The following is an 18,632-nucleotide window of genomic DNA, read 5'->3' on the forward strand; positions in this document are numbered from 1 at the left end:
CCAACTCGCCACTGCAACAAAAACTATCAAGCAAATAATTGAAGTCTTACCAACTGTGGAAGCTGTCGGAAAATAAATGCACAGTTGCATACAATAATATCAAAACCAACAAAAGGATTGAAATAATCCTTCAAAGTTCTTCAGAACGGTTTCAAAAAGAGAATCCATTTTGATCCCTGCGTAACATGCTTTCCTTTTGGATGCAGAAACATTAACATAAAGCAAGGAATGGTCTCACTGCCAGGCACCAAGTGATTTCAATAATACAGTCAATACCTTTAGTAAATCACTCTTATTCAGAGTACATATTTAAGCCCTTACAACCATCCTCAAACCATTCAAGTAAACAGCATTCTCAATGGACCCATCCCAACTTTTGAGACCAGAGAATGCTGTCAATGGCACAATCCTTTTGGCACTGTGTAAACAAGCCAACATTCAAGACTTTCTCTAAAACCCTTCTCTTAACTTCCCAAGTAATCGCAGTTCAACCACTGTCTCCTAAATCCATAGAGGCCTTTATTGTCAAACACTTATTGATGAATACTTCTGCCTGAGGGGACGAATGGGGTTCAGGTCCAGACACGGGATGGCAGTCAAAGTGTCTATCCAATACGATACTAACTTAAGTCAGCTATTTTTATTGCAATTCCCATTGCGCTCTACAAGTGCAATGTTCCCAATATCACAGCATTAACGATAAAGTGGGAAACTTGACTGAATATTAAATATTGAATTTATTTTTTGATAACAAAGAAATGTATTGAATCTTCTCAAATTACAATAGAAAAAGGTTAAATTATAAAAAATAAAAAAGTAAAAAATTATCAATCTTTGTGGTGCATCACTGTTTTTAGGCCCTTTCTCTTCCCTATCACAATTAAATTGTATTACCAGTAATAGAGGTCGTGAGGGAAATCTTATTATATGATGGAAACTTGACTAAACACATGACACAACCAACATCAATATCGGAAATGAAGACAGGAACGGGTCTTGTACACCTGTTCTTGACTCCTGCCAGTAACTTTGAGGATTTTCCACAAGAGCAAATAAAAGAAGATGAGGTGATATTAGCTGCAAGCACCTGATGGATAGTGTCAATTTATTGCACCCATGCCATGCTCTTATTTGTGCTTTAGCTTTTACTTCCAATTAGACAGTAAAAAAGCGCAGTAAATTGTAAAATGGTGCAACGGTTTATCAAATTCACGTGTATGCAGTCAAAACCTTGTAGCAACCAGAAGATAAATTGAAGACGGTTTGAAAAATGATACATACTGAAATGACCCCTTGTCCAAGCATTGCATCTTCACTTATAACTGCAGTATATGTTGCTTGGCTGAAAACTGGTGCATTGTCATTGATATCAGTTACGTTAATGTTCACTGTTGCCACATCACTAAGGGGTGGTGTTCCTCCATCTGTAGCTTCCACAGTTAGATAATATTCATGAGAACTCTCATAATCCAGGCTTTCAATGATAAAAAGAGTACCTAAAAAGACATTTCAGAAATGAAACTAATAGTCTGAATTATGTAAAATCTGATTAAAGCAGTCTAGAACAATAAGTCGCACAAAAATGAATTTAATGGACAAAATCAGCCACATATGCGGTAAAAGCAAATTGCTTGTTAGATATACTTATTTTTTATAGCAACATTTAGCCAAAACAGATTTAGATCACAAAAATAAAATGAAAGAACAAGGAAAATTAGCCAATGTTTACACCTATATAACACATTTATGTAGATGATTAATGCAGATTGTAGCATGCCATATATGTGAATCAGTTTGAAATTGTGCCTAGGATGTGTGTTATTTGGCTCACTGGGGCCACAACAGGCTTCTGTCTTTGTACCAGAAAGGTGTCTGTCTGGGGTTTCTGTTCTGGCTAGAACTAGATTGCTGTGACTTTTTGGTGGCTATCACTTTAGCTGTCCCTTTTAAAGATAACAGTTGGTTGATTAGAACCATCTTGTCCATAGCTTTTTACTAATTTATGTTGCACTTTTAAACACTGCCCAAATTAAGCTCTCCTCCCTGCCGCCACAATAATGGATTAGTCCTCCGACAATGAGCAAAGAATATCTTTATAAACAGTAGGCAATCCTGCAGGTTTACAATATATATATAAAACAATACTTCGATTTACCAGTTAATTTGGTTTTGTGGAAGGCCCAGCAGGCTGTTATGTTCCTGGCTCGTGCTCTTCATAATTGGGGGAAAAACCCCAGGATAATGCATTTTTCTCAATGCGGAGTACTCCATGCAACTGCTACATGTTTATGTTGAGGAAGATATTTTAATGAAGTTCAAATGCGTTCCTTTTCTATGCCATAGACTATCCGCAATCTGACATTGCCATAACCGATGAATTAAGATCCTCCTACTGGGAAACTTATTAACCTCATTTTGAACATGTTAACTTCACTAAAATATCAACTCATTAGTGATTTGAATGGGATGAACGCCTTGAACCTTTGCTTTCAATCCATAAGGAAACTCAAGCTCTGAATCAGGGAGCAGGGTGCATGTGACGTTTGGATTATCTACAAATAAGCATCTAATGTAGTTATTTGGACAATAAAATTACTTTACTAGGTTATTCACAGAAAAAAACAGGCAGAGAAAAATAGACAAAGACACCCCACAATTCTCACCATTCGTTAGATGACAGTCTTTGCTTAGATACAGTTGCAAACCCAAACAATACCGTGTTTCCTACATTACCTGTGGCTGAATGGATACTGAATTTCCCATGTTCATTTCCACTGACTATTAAATAGGTGATTTCAGCATTGTGTTCTATGTCTCTGCTTGTTGCGTAAACTTGCAGCACCTCCGTTCCAACCGCTGTATCTTCAGAAACTGTAGCAGCATATTCTCTCTGCTCAAACACAGGCGGATTGTCATTTATATCCAGGACAGACACAAGAACATTACCAAGGGCGGATAACCTCCTCGGGTACCCTTGGTCCGTAGCTTTCACAGTCAAGGTGTACAGAGCTTGCAACTCCCGATCCAAGGGCTTTTCTAGACTAATGATTCCAGATTGTTCATCTATGGAAAACTGCCCATCTGCAGAGTTAACCATCGAGTACAGAATTTGGCAATTCTTCCCTGCAACAAAAAGTATTTATTATTTAAAAAAGAAAAAAAATAAATGAAACCGACCACAGATAATGCACCTTATTATGGCTGTAGGAGTTTACCTATTCCAAGCAGACACCCGATTTTTACAAGATTCCCAATATTCAACAGTCATAAATGTCAAGGAAACTTCATTATACTCTCAATTTAGTCAGGCAGATTCCCCGCCAGACAAAAGAGTTAAACATGATGAAAATGTGATTCGAAGATTTTAGTCAGTCAAAGAAATATTTATTGAGACCACAAGTCTATAAACAACATAATACATACAGACGATAATCACCTTATATAAATACCTTCTCTTTAATGGCATGCAGGGTTAAAAGTATTAAAACCATCCATAAAACATAAATGTCCATATGAGCAAAATATTTAGGTCTTCACCCAAGCCTTGTGAAGTTTATACTAACCCACTCTACTTAAAATACATAATAATGCCAGCCTTCTAACATTCACTAACGTTTTTACAGCTATCAAATCTCCCAATGGCACATGCTACATCCAGGAAGCGCATGGCGGTTAAAAACGCTACAACTTGCACATGACTCCTAATATCATATCATCAAAATTGGGCGCAAGATGGTTTTCTGGTGCGGCAAAACGTTTAGGGAGTCCATTAAAATATGCAAGTGTCACATTTGGTGCTCAAACCACATTTACCCGCAGAATCGGTCAATACTGATTATATCGGGTCATTGGCATAACACGGGTTAATACCAATTCTCAGCCTTAACACTTCATTTCTGAGCCAGCATTTGGTAATAAATCCACATACAGGTGCCATGCAACATTTTGCCAAGAGTTGTGAATAAACTGGACAGTGTTTCTCCCCGTTAGGCATTGCATATCATGTTCTTTAAACAATTCCTTTCTTAGTGCCCCAAGTTTCAGTCTTCGAAATTTCAATTTGTAAATTCTGAGAAAACATCTTAACCTTCATTTCCCTACATATAGCCTCCAAGTTATTCCGGACACACTTAGCCCATTTTAGTTAACTTTGACTAATCTCATTTTTCAACCATCAAGAGACCTTTTGTCTCTCACCAGCACCCAACTGTTGCCAAAAGCTTTTTAAAGCTACTTGAGCAAGTATACTCCATGACATAATACTTGTCTACTCTCACAGTCTGTATCATTGAAGACTGTGGGAGTGACTAGCTTTTTAGGCATTTTCCCTCCTCCAAATCCCAAGCCCTTTTACCACTAAGACATAGCAGCTCAAGTCCATACTGGAATTGGGGGGGGGGGATATCATGGCAGTGTAAGCTTTTTAAACAAGCCTATGTGACGCCTTGCCATAATTCCGATTACATTTTTTCAATCCACTTATCTAAGCATGTGCCCTTACTTTTAATGACTCAATGTGAACATTCCATTTCAAGAATTTCTCAAACCAGACACCTAAATACTTGTATTCCTTGACCTTTTCGGGGCCCAAATGTCAACTAAACTTTACAGTTGTATTGACATATCTCAATACCTTAATCTTGTCCATGTTTACCACTAATGCATTGTTGTTACAATAAACTATAAATGCATCCAACTTTCTTAGCAAGCCTATCTCAGTTTGGTCTAAAAATCACAATATCGTCTGCATACAGGAGGCATGCTGTATGTTTTCATTCATTTTTAGGCAGACTCTCCTTGTCTCTGCCAGAGCTGTTGGCAAGTCAGCTATAAACAGGGAGAAGAGTAAGAGGGCCAAGACACAACCCTGCCTTAGCCCATTGTTGATCGGTATTTTCTGGGTCAATGTCCCCACTGGGAAAAGCCCAGTACCTGAATTAATTTCAAAATACTCTTTGAGATATCTTGTTGTAGCAGAGTTTCCCATAAGCAAATCTAGTCCACCAATTCAAAAAGCATCCCGGAAGTCTAAGAAGCAGCAAAAATAACTGCCCCTCTGCTCCACAGACTTCCATCAATGAACCATATGGAGAAACCATGGTCTATCGTTTAATGACATTTCTTAACCCCCCCCCCAACCCCCCCCCCCCCCAACCCCATTCTGGGTGCACAATATAATTTAATTCAGCCCCTTCCTTAAGTCTGCCTAATATGATTCCTGCAAATAATTTTTCTCCCACATCCAGTAGGTTAATCAGCCTTTAATTCTTTGGGGCCTTTGTATCTCCCTTCTTGTGAAAGGATCTAATAATAGCACCTTTCCAGTTGCCTGGGAACTGGCCTGTGGTGAATACATCTGAAAACATCTGGTGGAAAAATTCTGACCACCAAACAGGCTTTATTATAAGGACTGGGAGATTATCCGGTCCAGCCGCCCTAGTCAAAACCAGATTCTGAATGGCACATTTAATGTTAGCTACCATGAACTGGGACCAAATGCAGTCTACTACCATCCATGAGGTTGCTCTCCTTGTCACCGGGCTCTCTCTTTACCATATCATTCTTTTAAATACTCCCCCATATACACTATTTTCAACCACACAATTCATAGCCCCCAGCATCTTGCCCAAATCTTCCTGTACTAACTTTAGAAACGACGTGTTTTTTGTTTCTGTTGCTTCCAACAGATTTCCCCACCATTTCTCCATATAAGCTTTTTTTCTGATTTCTGATCAACTTTTTATTTGCATTTCAGGATGCTAATATAACGCTCATGGTCGAACCTTATAATAAGGCTTCTTTCCCCTTTCTTAATCTGAGCCTTTAGTTTCCTACATTCCCCATCAAACCACTCACTTCCTTTCCTTTGGTTACCCAGAGTCCTCTTTCCACCTCTTTAATTACCATATAAACCAATCCTTAAACAGTGGACCATCAAGCTATTTATATATTTCACACCATCGTATGTGGTTTACAGGGGCATTAGGCAGCACTTGATTTTGCTGAAAGTCAGCTAATTTTTCCATCCATTCCTTAGCGATTCTGGTCATAAGGCGCTATGGTTAGTCCATCTGTAAGGGAATTACTGTTTCGCTTAACCTCCCTTCACCTTTCATTTTTATTTCCAGTTTTAGAGTGTATTGGTCTCTCCCTGTTCTTTGCCCTACCATGAAGTTCCTAATCTTATCGAAACACCAGGCAGTCATAAAAATATAATCAATGGGACACAATTGCGATCCATTCTTAAATGTCCAACATGCCGGTTGGTCGGACTCCATTAGACTGTTGGCACATAACAAGCCCCTAGAGCCTAGATATTTCCCCAGAGGCACATCTCAAGTCACAAGCATACTAGTTAGAAAACTGGTGGAATTTATATTAAACAAGGTCAGTACCTCTGAAAACCAGGGGTGGTCTTTCCTGGGGTCTAATTTATAATTGAAATCACCCAGTAAAATGAACAAAGCTTTAGGATATTTTGCACACAGGGACTTTTCCTTAATTCTTCCTAGTTCAGTCCTGTACTCTTCTCCCCCCCCCGCCCCCAGTGAATATACACATTAACTAATAACATACATTCATAACTCAATTCAGGGTCCTGGAGGTGCACTCGACAGGCCACCAACCAGTTACATTTTACTTCAATAGGTGCAACCTTTTTGGCTATTTTGTTGGTCCTTCTTATTTGGAAGATGGAGATTACTCCACCGCTTTCTCTCTTGGCTTACCCTTCCATCCCCTTTTTAGCTCAACACCTTCTTTGGTTCCTTAGGGAATATTACAGCCTTTTCCCCCTTATGCTTTTCTCTCATCCCCTCTATTGTCCTTTTCTCACTCTTTTAGTCCGGGGGGGGGGGAATATACTGCCTGTACCTAGTAAGTTCTCCCAGTTTCTCTACCAGCATTGAGGTTTTAAACACACATACTTTGGAAGCTGGCTACCAAGAGGTATCTCTTTCTAAATCCCCATGGCCCGGAATTTCCATTCTTTGCTTGTTTTCTTCACCAGGTCTCATCATTGTCGTCATGAGGTCCCTTATATGTTTTATTTACCTCACAATAATTTCCAGTTGACCTTCCTGAGCTTTCAAAATGTCAATGTTCATTGCAGTTACCTCCAATAGGCCTTGAAATGTATTTTTGTAAAATCAACATTGAAGTCAAGGGCATCGGTGATCTCTAAATTTAAAATGGAGGTTTACACGGAGCCATCCTTTAATGCCGTAGGAAACTGTTAACTTAACTTCTCAATCTTTCTTGTAATAGTTAGGGCCACTCTGTCTTGCTCTACATCTAAACCACCGTCCCCACTCCACACTTGTGACCCTCTATTATCTAGAAGGAAGAAATGTCATGGTGAGGAGGACAGCCTTGGACCGGGTAATTCTCGCTCAACATATCTGGGATACTTATGAAGGATAAACCTAAGTTCGAGAAGCAGTTCCTCACATTCTCAGATTCTCTTCGTTGCCCTTCTCCGGTTGCTCAGGCTTTGGGGAGGGATTTTTTTTTTTCTTAAAATATTAGTCCATAAAGGCCTGAATTCATTTAGCGACTGATGTCCCTCCACCCCGGTCTCACTCAGTGAAGGGCTTATACAGTGATTTTGCTTCTTTGCGGTTCCACGCCTGGACTTTATTGCTCCTCCATTGTGGGATGACTCGATCATATCTTGGGACCTATTTCCTGTTGTAGAAGCAGCATCCTCCTGTGGTGACTATTTAACCCCTTACGTGTTCTGCCCCTCCCCGGCGCCATCATTACTTATGGTGTATCAATATATATCCTGGGTTCAATTACTGCTCCCACTTGTTCTGGTAGACCAGGCTGCTTATTTTCTATACAGGTATTCTCTTGTTAAATATACCCAACTCCACACTATACTGGGGTATTTAGGGCCTAACGAAGGTTACATAGTCGCGTGGTTGCTTACCTCTGCCTTCCTGTTTGTAGCCTGGTGCCTAGGTGAGAGGCCTCTAGACTACTGCCTCCACCCCAGAACTCCTTGGCACTTTTCCCATGCAGACCTCGGTTCAGGAGGAGGCCTTCTCCATGCTCTCCCCTTCACAAAACAGTAAGCTCCGCGCATGCACTACGGTGCACCTTGCAGCTCCTCATGGGGGGCCGACACAATTGGCACATGCTGGCCCCTGAGAAATTCTCTTTTCGGGTGTAGGATTTTTAGGGCTTATAACCTGCCTCTTCTATTTGGCTCACGGGTCTCCAGTCACTCGCTCGCGACCAGCAGCCTTCCGTTTCCAATGTGGGTGGGCGGCGAGCACAAGCACAGAAGCATCCGCATCTCTCAACACTTTGTCCTGCTCAGATTCGTTAATTTAAAGTTTAACCTTTTGATTTTTTAGTTCACATCAAACTTTTCCAGTCGAGAAATCCCTTTCACGAATCCTCCATAAAAGGAGCATGCATTTCAATTCCCATTCCCACCCAATAATCTATGCCCTGACTATGGAACTGTCTTCAGTATGAAAACATGTATAATTTATAAATGTTCTGTAATTTTCTTTACTATCATCAATAAACACCCACCCAAACACTATACAATCTCTATACGATCTCACAAAAGCTGCTTCAAATATGCACTATTTAATACTGCTCCTATTGAAATGCTCATGATGCAAAAATATAAAATTTACTTCAAACTGCAACCGCAGATGCCTTGAATCTGATACCTTAGCAGAAAACAACAACAATTTTTTTTGCAGCTAAATCATTACATTCACTGGTTACAAGTATGTGCCTCGGTAATTTAAATCGAGCACACCAAAATAGAACAGAGAAACATTCTGAAACTATGGAATTTCATAAAGCAGAATTATTTGTATGTCACTATTTAGAAGGTGGCAACTTCCTTTCTTTACTAGTGAATTCTGGTGATAAATTAAATACTACACATTACCTGAACAATACCATTTTGAGTATCAAAACTGAATAAAGTAGCATTAAAGAGGAAAAGGTCCAGACAACCATTATCAAGTGCTTCACCTTCCCTGTAATGAAATGGTACTACAAAGTTTAGCAAGATAAAAATGCAATAAAACCAAGATCTGTGTCATGAGATAATAAAGAACAAAAAGTCAGGTGTAAGAGGTACTAAGTTTAGCTATCTTTACCTGCATCAGAATCTGTGGCTTGTACTCTTGAGAGAAAGGTTTTGGGCTCTGTATTTTCAAACACAGTAATGGTGTATGGATCAGCAGAAAACACTGGTGCGTTATCATTTACATCTTCCAAAGTAAGACGGACATCTGCTTGACAAAATCTTCCTCCTCCATCAGTGGCCTTGACCGAGAGGTGATAAACTGCTTTTAGCTCCCGATCAAGTGGGGCTAACGTTTTAAGTTCACCTGCAAAACAAGAGGAAACTATTAACCAGGACTATGGAATGTACTAATGTCATGGAAATGTGTAAGAGCATCTAAAATCATGGTTGATTTATTTTTAAAACGTTTACTCCAAGTAATTATTGGTGCTCCAATTTCCCTATCAGAGAAAATTCAGGTAGCATAATTTTCATTGAACACATGAAACACCATCTAAAGACTACTATAATATTGTATTTCAAAACAGATAACACATTGGTGCATAGCAACTTTAAACAGCATAGATGAGGAAACTGGTGTTACATAGAAATTAAATGGGAATAAGCTACTTACCAGTATGCATCTATTCTTGGCATGTAGAGCTGCAGATCTACACACTTGTGCGTAGATCGCCATCTGGTGTTGGGTCCGGATGTTTGCAGTTGTTTTTCCTCTTGGAAAGTCTTTGGAAGATACGAGGTCGGTGACTCCTCATTTGAATCGTATTGCGCATGGGCTTCGGCTCCATCCTCAGATAGTGGCCAGCAGGGAAATGATGGAGCGTAGTAATAAACAGTGAAGATGCCCATGTGTGTTGTATCTAAATAAGATAAACTGGAAAAGAGAAAGGTAGCTGGGGAGGCGAGTGGGCGTGTGTAGATCGGCAGCTCTACATGCCAAGAACAGATGCATACTGGTGAGTAGCATATTCCGTTCGAGGCATATGAGCTGCATTTTGCAAACTTGTGCATAGATTATGTAGCAGTACCCACCCTTAGCGGCGACCACCCGTATCTGTTGCAGTGGTTTGAAATAATGTTTTGAATACAGCCTGGCCCACACTAGCTTGTTTCTTAGTTTGCACATCTACACAATAGTGTTTAGTGAAAGTGTGCGGTGTTGACCATGTAGCTGCTCTGCAAATATCATCTAATGGGATGTTCCCTAAAAATGCCATTGAAGCCCCTATTTTGTGTGTAGAGTGGGCTTTAGGGGGAACGGAAAGCGTTAGTTTTGCTTTGTGGTGGCAAATCTGAATGCATTTGACAATCCACCTAGCTATTCCCGACTTGGAGATGGGGTTGCCCTTGTGTGGTGGAGAGAAAGAGACAAACAGCTGTTTGGTCTTGCGGAAAGGTTGTGTTCTCTGTATGTAGTAGAGTAAGGCTCTTTTGACATCTAGTGTGTGAAGAGCTCTTTCTGCAATGGTTTGTGGTTGCGAGACGAAAACTGGTAGTTCTACCGCTTGGTTTATGTGAAAGGGAGAAATGACTTTAGGGAGGAAATTTGGGTTGGTACGGAGAACAACCTTGTTATGGTGCATTTGCAGAAAGGGTTCTTGAATGGTAAGTGCTTGTATTTCACTGACCCTTCTGAGGGAAGTGATGGCTACAAGAAAAGCGGTTTTCCATGTTAGGAATTGGAGTTCACATTTGTTCAGAGGTTCGAAGGGAGGCCCCACTAGTCTGGTGAGAACGATGTTTAGGTTCCACACAGGTGAGGGTGGCAGTCAGGGTGGAATTATCCTTTTAAGGCCTTCCATGAAGGCTTTAATGGCAGGTACTCTAAAAAGTGATAGATGTTGCCTGTTTTGCAGATAAGCTGCTATGGCTGTGAGGTGCAGTCTAATAGACCTATAGGCTAGATTGCATCTTTGCAGGTGTAGTAAATAGCCTATGATGTGTTGAATGGACACATCTAGGGGATTGATGGTATTGTTGTGACAGTAGACAACAAAACGTTTCCACTTAGCGGCGTAGCACGCTCTAGTGGTGGGTCGCCTAGCTTCTTTGATGACGTTCATACAGTCAGGGGGAAGACTGAGGTAACCGAATTCTAGGATTTCAGGAGCCAGATCGCTAGGTTGAGCTGAGCTGGGTCCGGGTGTCTGATCTCTCCATGGTTCTGGGTTAGGCGGTGTGGAGAGAGGTGTAACTTTTGGTGCGGTACTACAGATAATTCCAGCAGTGTGGTGTACCACGGTTGTCTGGCCCAAGTTGGAGCTACTAGTATGAGAGTGAGGGAGTGTTGTTGTAGTTTGCGCACCCCTAATGGAATGAGTGGGAGAGGCGGAAAAGCATACGCAAATTTGCCTGACCAGTTCATCCATATCGCATTGCCTTTGGACAATGGGTGTGGTTATCTGGCAGCGAAGCTTGGGCATTTGGCGTTTGTGGGTGGCGAAGAGGTCTATTTGTGGATGCCCCCACATTTGAAAGTATGGGTGAAGAACTTGTGGATGTAGTTCCCACTCGTGGATCTGTTGTGTCTGTCTGCTGAGTAGATCGGCCATAGTATTTTGGACTCCTGGGACATGTTGGGCCAGGAGAAAGATTTTCTGGGATATGGCCCATCTCCATATACTCTGCGCTAGCTGAGAGCGCTGTGGAGAATGTGTGCCGCCTTGTTTTTGGATGTAGTACATGGCTGTCATGTCTGTGCGGACTAGGACTGCCTTGCCTGAAATCTGTGTCTGGAAGTATTTCAGGGCTAAGAATATTGCTAGTAACTCCAGATGGTTGATGTGGAGTAACTTGTTGAGGTGTCCATCTGCCCTGCATTGTGTGATGTAACAGGTGAGCTCCCCAGCCGGAGAGCGATGCGTCCGTTGTCAGTATTATCTGAGGAACCGGGTCCAGGAACGGTCGCCCTTTGGAAAGATTTTTGGTGGTCCACCACTGCAGAGAGCGATGGGTACGAGACAGTCTACCAACACCAGATCTGTTAATTGATCTCGGGCCTGGTACCATTGGCGCGCTAAGCACTCTTGGAGAGGACGCATCTGGAGTCTTGCGTGAGGTACTATGAATATGCAAGAGGCCATCATCCTGAGTTGTTGCATAAACACTCGAGCTGGAAGGGAGTGTTGTGCTATAAATTTTGTGCGTAGAGCCTGAATGCTTGTGATCCTGGCCGTACTGGGGTAGGCTAGCGCTTTCGAGGCGTCTATGGTGGCACAGAGGTATTGTTTTACGTGGGACGGTTGCAGATGGGACTTTGCGTAGTTTACCGTGAAGCCCAGTTGGTGAAGTAGTTGGATAGTGGCATGCGTTTATTGTACACACTGGTTGTATGAGCTGGCTTTTATTAGCCAGTCGTCTAGGTATGGGAAGACATGGATGTGTTGTCTCCTGTGGTGTGCTGCCGCGACTGCTAGGCACTTGGTGAATACCCGTGGTGCTGTTGTGACTCCAAATGGGAGTACCTTGAATTGGTAGTGTTGGTTGTCCACTACGAATATGAGGAACTTCCTGTGAGCGTGGTGTACGGGAATGTGGAAGTAAGCGTCCTTTAGGTCTAAAGTGGCCAGGAAGTCGTTTTGGGAGAGCAGGGGAAGCACCTGCTGAAGTGTTACCATGTGAAAATGGTCCGAGTGTATGTATGCGTTTAGGCGCCGGAGGTCTAGGATAGGCCGTAGAGTCTTGTCCCTTTTTGGTATAAGAAAATATAGGGAGTAAACTCTCAGATTTCGTTGGTTGGTGGGAACGTGTTCTATCTCCCCTTTTTGTAGGAGGGAGATTACCTCCTGGTTTAGTAATGCTAGATGTTCCTGTGACATTGGGCGTTGTCTGGGTGGAATGTTTGGGGGGTAGACATTAGCTCTAGGCAGTAGCCTGACCGAATTATTTGTGTCACCCATCTGTTTGAGGTGATGGTAGCCCAGACAAAGGAAATTTTGGAGTCTGCCCCCGACCGGAGTGGGATGGTCTGGGGGGAGTGGAGGGAAGTCATTGGGCAGGTGTGGGGGCACAGCGCGCAGTGTTTGTTTTGCCTCTGCCTTTATTATTGTTGCCCCTGTAGCCGCCTCTTTGGTAACCCCTTGTGAAGGTGGATTGGGTAGGAGCTTTGTATGACATGGAAGCGGTATCAGAGGAGTAGCCTCTGGATGTGCTCCGAAAGGAGAAACGGCGAAAGGAACGCCTGGAAGGGTGTGATTGTAAGGCTCCCATAGATTTCGCCGTGTCGGTGTCTTTTTTCATTTTTTCTAGGGCCTCATCCACTTTTGGGCCTAATAGATGTTCCTGGTTAAAGGGATGGTTCAGGATGGAAGCTTGCACTTCTGGTTTAAATCCTGAGATCCTGAGCCAGGCATGGCGGCGGAGGAGGACTCTAGTATTGATGGCCCTGGAGGCGGTGTCTGCTGCATCTAGGGCACAACGGATGGAGGTATTAGTGATGATTTTACCCTCCTGAATTAACTCGTTTGCCCTGTTTTTGCATTTGTCAGGGAGGTGTTGCATTATGGCTTCTAACTCGTCATAATGGGCCTGGTCATATCTAGCCAGTAAGGCTTGTGTATTGGCGATACGCCATATGTTGGCAGCTTGTGATGCAGTGCGCTTGCCGGATGCGTCCAAGAGTTTTGACTCTTTGTCCGGTGGTGGTGCATCGCCTGACGTCTGGGAGTTGGCCCTCTTCCGTGCTGTGGATACTACCAGGGAATCTAGGGGTGCTGGCCCTCTGATGTAGGAGGGATCTGTAGGGGCGGCTTTGTATTTTTTGTCAATGCGCGGGTTAATAACCCTGGCTCTGACTGGGTCTTTAAAGACCTCTGGCGCATGTTTTACAACTCCTTTGAGCATGGGCAGTATGAAGGTGGCCCTATGCGTGGTGTCGAAAGTATCGAGGAGGAAATCTTCCTCCACGGGGTCGGTATGGAGATCTACCCCGTGATAGTGTGCCGCCCTCTGGAGTAAATGGTTGAACCCCAATGAGTCTTCTGGTGGGGATGGTCTTGAAGGACAGAGATCATCTTGTGAGACGTTAGGGATGTCGGGGTTGTTATAGTCGCCCCATGGGTCTGGGGAGCCTGTGGGAGTGGGGTCTCCTGTAGGTAAATCATGGGGCACGTCCCCCATATCATCATATGTATCGTCATGATCATCATCATCCGGAGGGGGTGTTGGGGAATGATGAGGAGGGTGTGGAGAGGGTGGAGGAGGGGGAGAAGGTGGAATGGGTGGACGAGGTGGGGGAAGGCATTCTGAAAGGTGATGTAGCAGAGTCCTTCCTCTTTGGAGATGGGGTAGGTTTTTCCAGCTGTCTCTTTTTGATGCTGAGCATAAAATGTCCGGTTTTGGGATCCTTGGTCAATGTCTTTTGCAAGGGATCCAGTGTAAAGAGTTCTTCTGAAGGTGGTTTATCTGTCGGCGCCGAAGGCGTCGGGCCGTTGGTTTTCTGGCTTTAGTGTCCTGTATGGAAGTATGCGGCTTGGAAAGGGCTTTTTGTTTGGTCGGTGCCAGGATGTGTTTCGGCTTCGAGATCTCAGTGCCGGTGGCCTTGTGTACTTTCGTCGGTTCCGAAGATGGAGTCTGTATCGAGGAGGTGGAACTGGGTTTCGGCACCGAGTGTTTCGGTATGGGGCTCGGTGCCGAAGAGGAAGCCATTTTCTTTTTCGGTGTCGGTGCGGAGGAGTGTTTGTCGGGACAGACGGTGGGCTGGCTCGATCCCGAGCTGCCGGAAGGCTTAATCGGCTTCTTTACCGGTCCCGAAGGTGCGGTGTGGGAAGCAGTGTCTTTGGTCTTACGTAGGCCCGGAGGCATGGCCGATGCCTTTTTCGGTGCCGGAGAGGGTGTTGGGGGGGGGGGGGGGGTGGGTTGGGTTAGAGGCAAATTGGTACTCACGACCCTCTGTGCCGGAGTGATGTCCTCCACATCTGAATCGTCTGCTTCGGAGGCGCTGACTAGGCCCTCGATGTGGTGTTCTTCCGGAGCATCGACGCCCTCTCCAAAGATGTCATCTGGAATCGCCGTCGACTAGTGCGCCATGGTCCTTCTTGCTCTTCGGTCTCGAATCATTTTCTGGGAACGGAAGGACTTGCACGCCGGGCAGTCTCGAGCCTCGTGTTCCGGGGAGAGGCAGAGATTAGATACGTCGTGGAGATCGGTGTGGGGGAATTTGGACCCACATCGAGGGCACTTCTTGAAAGGAGTCCTTTCCATGAGCCAGGACCGGAGCTTGGGTAGGCCCGAAGGCTGGCGTTGACTACTGGAATCGAAGGTGTTGATCGATGAGAGCCGCGTCGAGTGTGGAGATCGCGATCGAAACACTACCGCAAATTGGGGTGAGGATTGCGCATTGATTTAACTGGAAACCTGTTCGGAACCGGAGCGCGAAGATCACATCCGAGCCCGATGGCGGAAAAAAAACAATCGGAGGATGGAGCCGAAGCCCATGCGCAATACAATCCAAAGGACGAGTCACCGACCTCGTGACTTCCAAAGACTTTCCAAGAGGAAAAACAACTGCAAACATCCAGGCCCAACAGCAGATGGCGATCTATGCACAAGTGTGTAATCTGCAGCTCATATGCCTCGAACATATAGTAATGCACCCTACGTCCACAGCAGTACAATAGTCCTGCATCAGAAGCAATAATCAGAGATCTGGGTGGTGACGATAAGACCAGCATGTTACCTCCACTTTTTTCCGTTTTTAAGTCAAGGTAAGTCCCCAGAATCATATCCTTTATTTTAGTTGCATGTCATGTGAACACAGTGTGCCACAATGTACTTACATATGATATGATAATGAGCAGATATTTAGTTCAAATCAGTCACCTGAATGGCAACCAAGAGACAACACTCTTCAGTAATACACTACAACCACAGAACTTTTTAAAAATATTTACTAGCATATCTATATGGTGCAAACAAAACTCTGGGATATCGGTGTGCTGTACATCTAACAACAGACACTGAGAATAAGAAACTAGTTACTTAACGCAATATTTAAGGCATTTAAGTATTATACCTTCAGGGGGAGGAGAAAAGTTCTACAACAGTTACAAAGTACCTAGGCTGTTTTGTAACAGAAAAGGAAGAATTCAAGGCCTTCAAAAGGTGCTATTTCAACAGACTGCTTTTTAAGTCTGTGTGATATGCAGAGAGAATAACTTTTTGGCTAGAGATATTATATATATATTATGAAATTGATCTGTGTCTTGAAATACAATGTTTTCCAAATGAATAAGATGTCTGCATTAAGTACATTGCATGGTATAGGTCATTTTATAAAATGTGTGTACTTCACAGAATGTGCTGTTATACATGAGGCTGCTCCTCTATGCATAGTCACAGGTTGAGCAATCTACACGGATATGCCCCTTTTGGCATTCCTGTAGAAACGACCGCCAGCACGCCTCTCCCTCGAGGACGTTGCATGGATAGATGCTTGGTTATATCTTTTCCAGCTCAGGTGAGCTGGGCGCTGCTTCTTCAACAGTGCGTCTGCGATCAGGGGATTGTGTGCTATTCTTTTGCTCTAGGAGTACGTTGGCCTCAACCAAGGTGGGTCCTCTCATATTTAGCAGAATTGCTTTTAATACTCACTGCTATGAACGGGAACATTTAGAAGTGCATTTTAATGCCCCGCATTTCCTCTACAGGGGTGAACTTCTTTTAATTCTTAGACCTACGTAGAAGGGTTCAACCAGTGGCCATTGGGTAACGTTTATCCTATTTCTCTATTCTTCTTTTTAACAGCAATACTCTCATATTATTTTAATTGCATTACACTAGTCATCCACATATTACAGGTCCAAATATGGGACATCCATGCCTCCTTGACTGGGTCATTTGGACCCTACACGGAAATTAACTACTCTGCTAGTCTAGCACACCTTTGAAAAAATTCACGTTGTTCGTACTTCTGGTTGCTGAAGATTTCAGTGGGCATTTATCCTAATGGATGAGAAAACTTAAAACAGTATGCATCTTGCCATATTCCTTTATATTAGAGTCTTACCAATCATTCCTTTCAGTTCCATAACTATACACATTTCCTCAGTCCCCAGGTTCACCATAGTCTTGATGAGACCCTAGTTTCTGGCCAAAGGGTCAAAACGCCACCGACAAACATAAAAGGCCGACATGAATTCTCCTCAGAATTAATTATATCAAAAGGATTTGGCTGTCTTATTGATGAAATAACTAACATACCGTATAGATTTTCACAATTGACCACTGTGCTCTTATTGGTGTTCTCATACTTGGGGTTTTTTCTCTTTTTTTAAAAAAAATGTTCATATCACTCATGTATTTGCCAATGCTTTGGTTGCTTATTGTTGGGCAAATGAAATAACATTTGATTCGGCTGAATCTAATTTAATTTCATTTATTGGTTGTACTCTTACCTTTTAATTAATTATATGTATGGATTAAGTCTAGACAGAAATTTACCCATCGCATAATAGAAATTTAATGTGTTAATATAGATTGAATCTACACAGAAAATTCTGTGCCACCCTATGTTGCTTGATAATGAGTTCCATGTGAATGCCTTTTACAAGTTATACATGTCACGTGGACATTAGGGTAGCTCTTGTTCTGGCTAAACCCCAAATCCCAGAGCATGGGAATAGTGCTCAAAAGGCAGCTGGCATTGACGGACCGGAGGTCCAAACTTGTGGAAGAAAATACCCTTTTTCTTAAACGTCTCCACTCTTTGGGACTCCTTATCGGGAGAGTAGTCAGAAAAGTATTTAGGTTTGTCTAACTGGTAGATGCCTGCCTCACTACGCACTCCGGCGATAAATGCAGAGTCAAATATGTGGGGTCACATGGGCAGGTCAGTGGAGTCTTGCTATTAGGTTATTTATTGGGGTGCCAGGTTGAGCATTTGCCCCTAGGAAAGTATCAATGAGTGCCTCGTTAAAAGGTAGCAGGGGCTCAGTAGAGTTATGCCCTGCCTGCAGCACTTCAGTCAGGATGCTGGTTTTGACCTCTAAGGTGGGGAGCTAGAGGTTTATAACCTCAGCTGCCCTCTGCATAACCACCGTAAATGGAGCGCTCTCGTTAGAGGTAGAACCTGGGAGTAGAGAAGGCCAGAATCTGGAGGTGTCAAGCCACTGGCCTTAGTGGTCATCATCCCAATTCTCTTCAAGGTAGGTTTGCCAATTTCATCACTGGTGTTGTTTTGGAATCTGTACCAAACAAGGAATACAAAGTATGGGATCTACCTCGTGGAGGTGGAACATCAAGCGGTACAGGCCATGGCTAAATGGAAACTTAGCAAAGCCTTGGTTGAAATTGTAGCAGCACCACCGGAGTAGGAAAGCACAATGGGTACCATGCGATCGGGCACTGATGGTGTCAGCATCGATGCTCCAGGAAATTGCATTGATCATGGAGCCGGAATTAGTACAGGAGCTAAGGGAGGCCCAGTGGTGGTTTCAGATGGTTCAACTGGTGCGGAGGATAAGCCTATAGGTGGCATCCTGGAAAGAAGGCCTCTTGGCTTCTTGAGGCTCGAAGGCGTGCCACAGGGAATCTGAAGGGATCCGAAGAGTCAGAGCATGGCCTCAACAAATTC

General features: G+C 43.3%; 1 protein-coding gene across 8 annotated transcripts in view; it reads right to left on the bottom strand.

Moving 5' to 3' along the window:
• Positions 1-18,632, bottom strand: part of FAT1 (FAT atypical cadherin 1) — a 277,803-nt gene that overhangs the window by 59,141 nt on the left and 200,030 nt on the right. For all 8 annotated transcript variants that reach the window (XR_014978169.1, XR_014978170.1, XM_085641986.1 and 5 more), the window contains exons 13-15: positions 9,132-9,365; positions 2,734-3,123; positions 1,282-1,496 (exon numbers count right to left, since the gene is read on the bottom strand). Coding sequence is in view for 6 of the 8 variants with exons in the window: in XM_085641986.1 (XP_085498112.1) it covers positions 1,282-1,496; positions 2,734-3,123; positions 9,132-9,365 (839 nt within the window). In the remaining 2 variants the exon portion in view is untranslated. The remainder of the gene's footprint in view (positions 1-1,281; positions 1,497-2,733; positions 3,124-9,131; positions 9,366-18,632) is intronic.

The sequence above is a fragment of the Triturus cristatus genome, chromosome 2_2, assembly GCF_964204655.1.
Source record: "Triturus cristatus chromosome 2_2, aTriCri1.1, whole genome shotgun sequence".
NCBI classification, from domain to species: domain Eukaryota; kingdom Metazoa; phylum Chordata; class Amphibia; order Caudata; family Salamandridae; genus Triturus; species Triturus cristatus.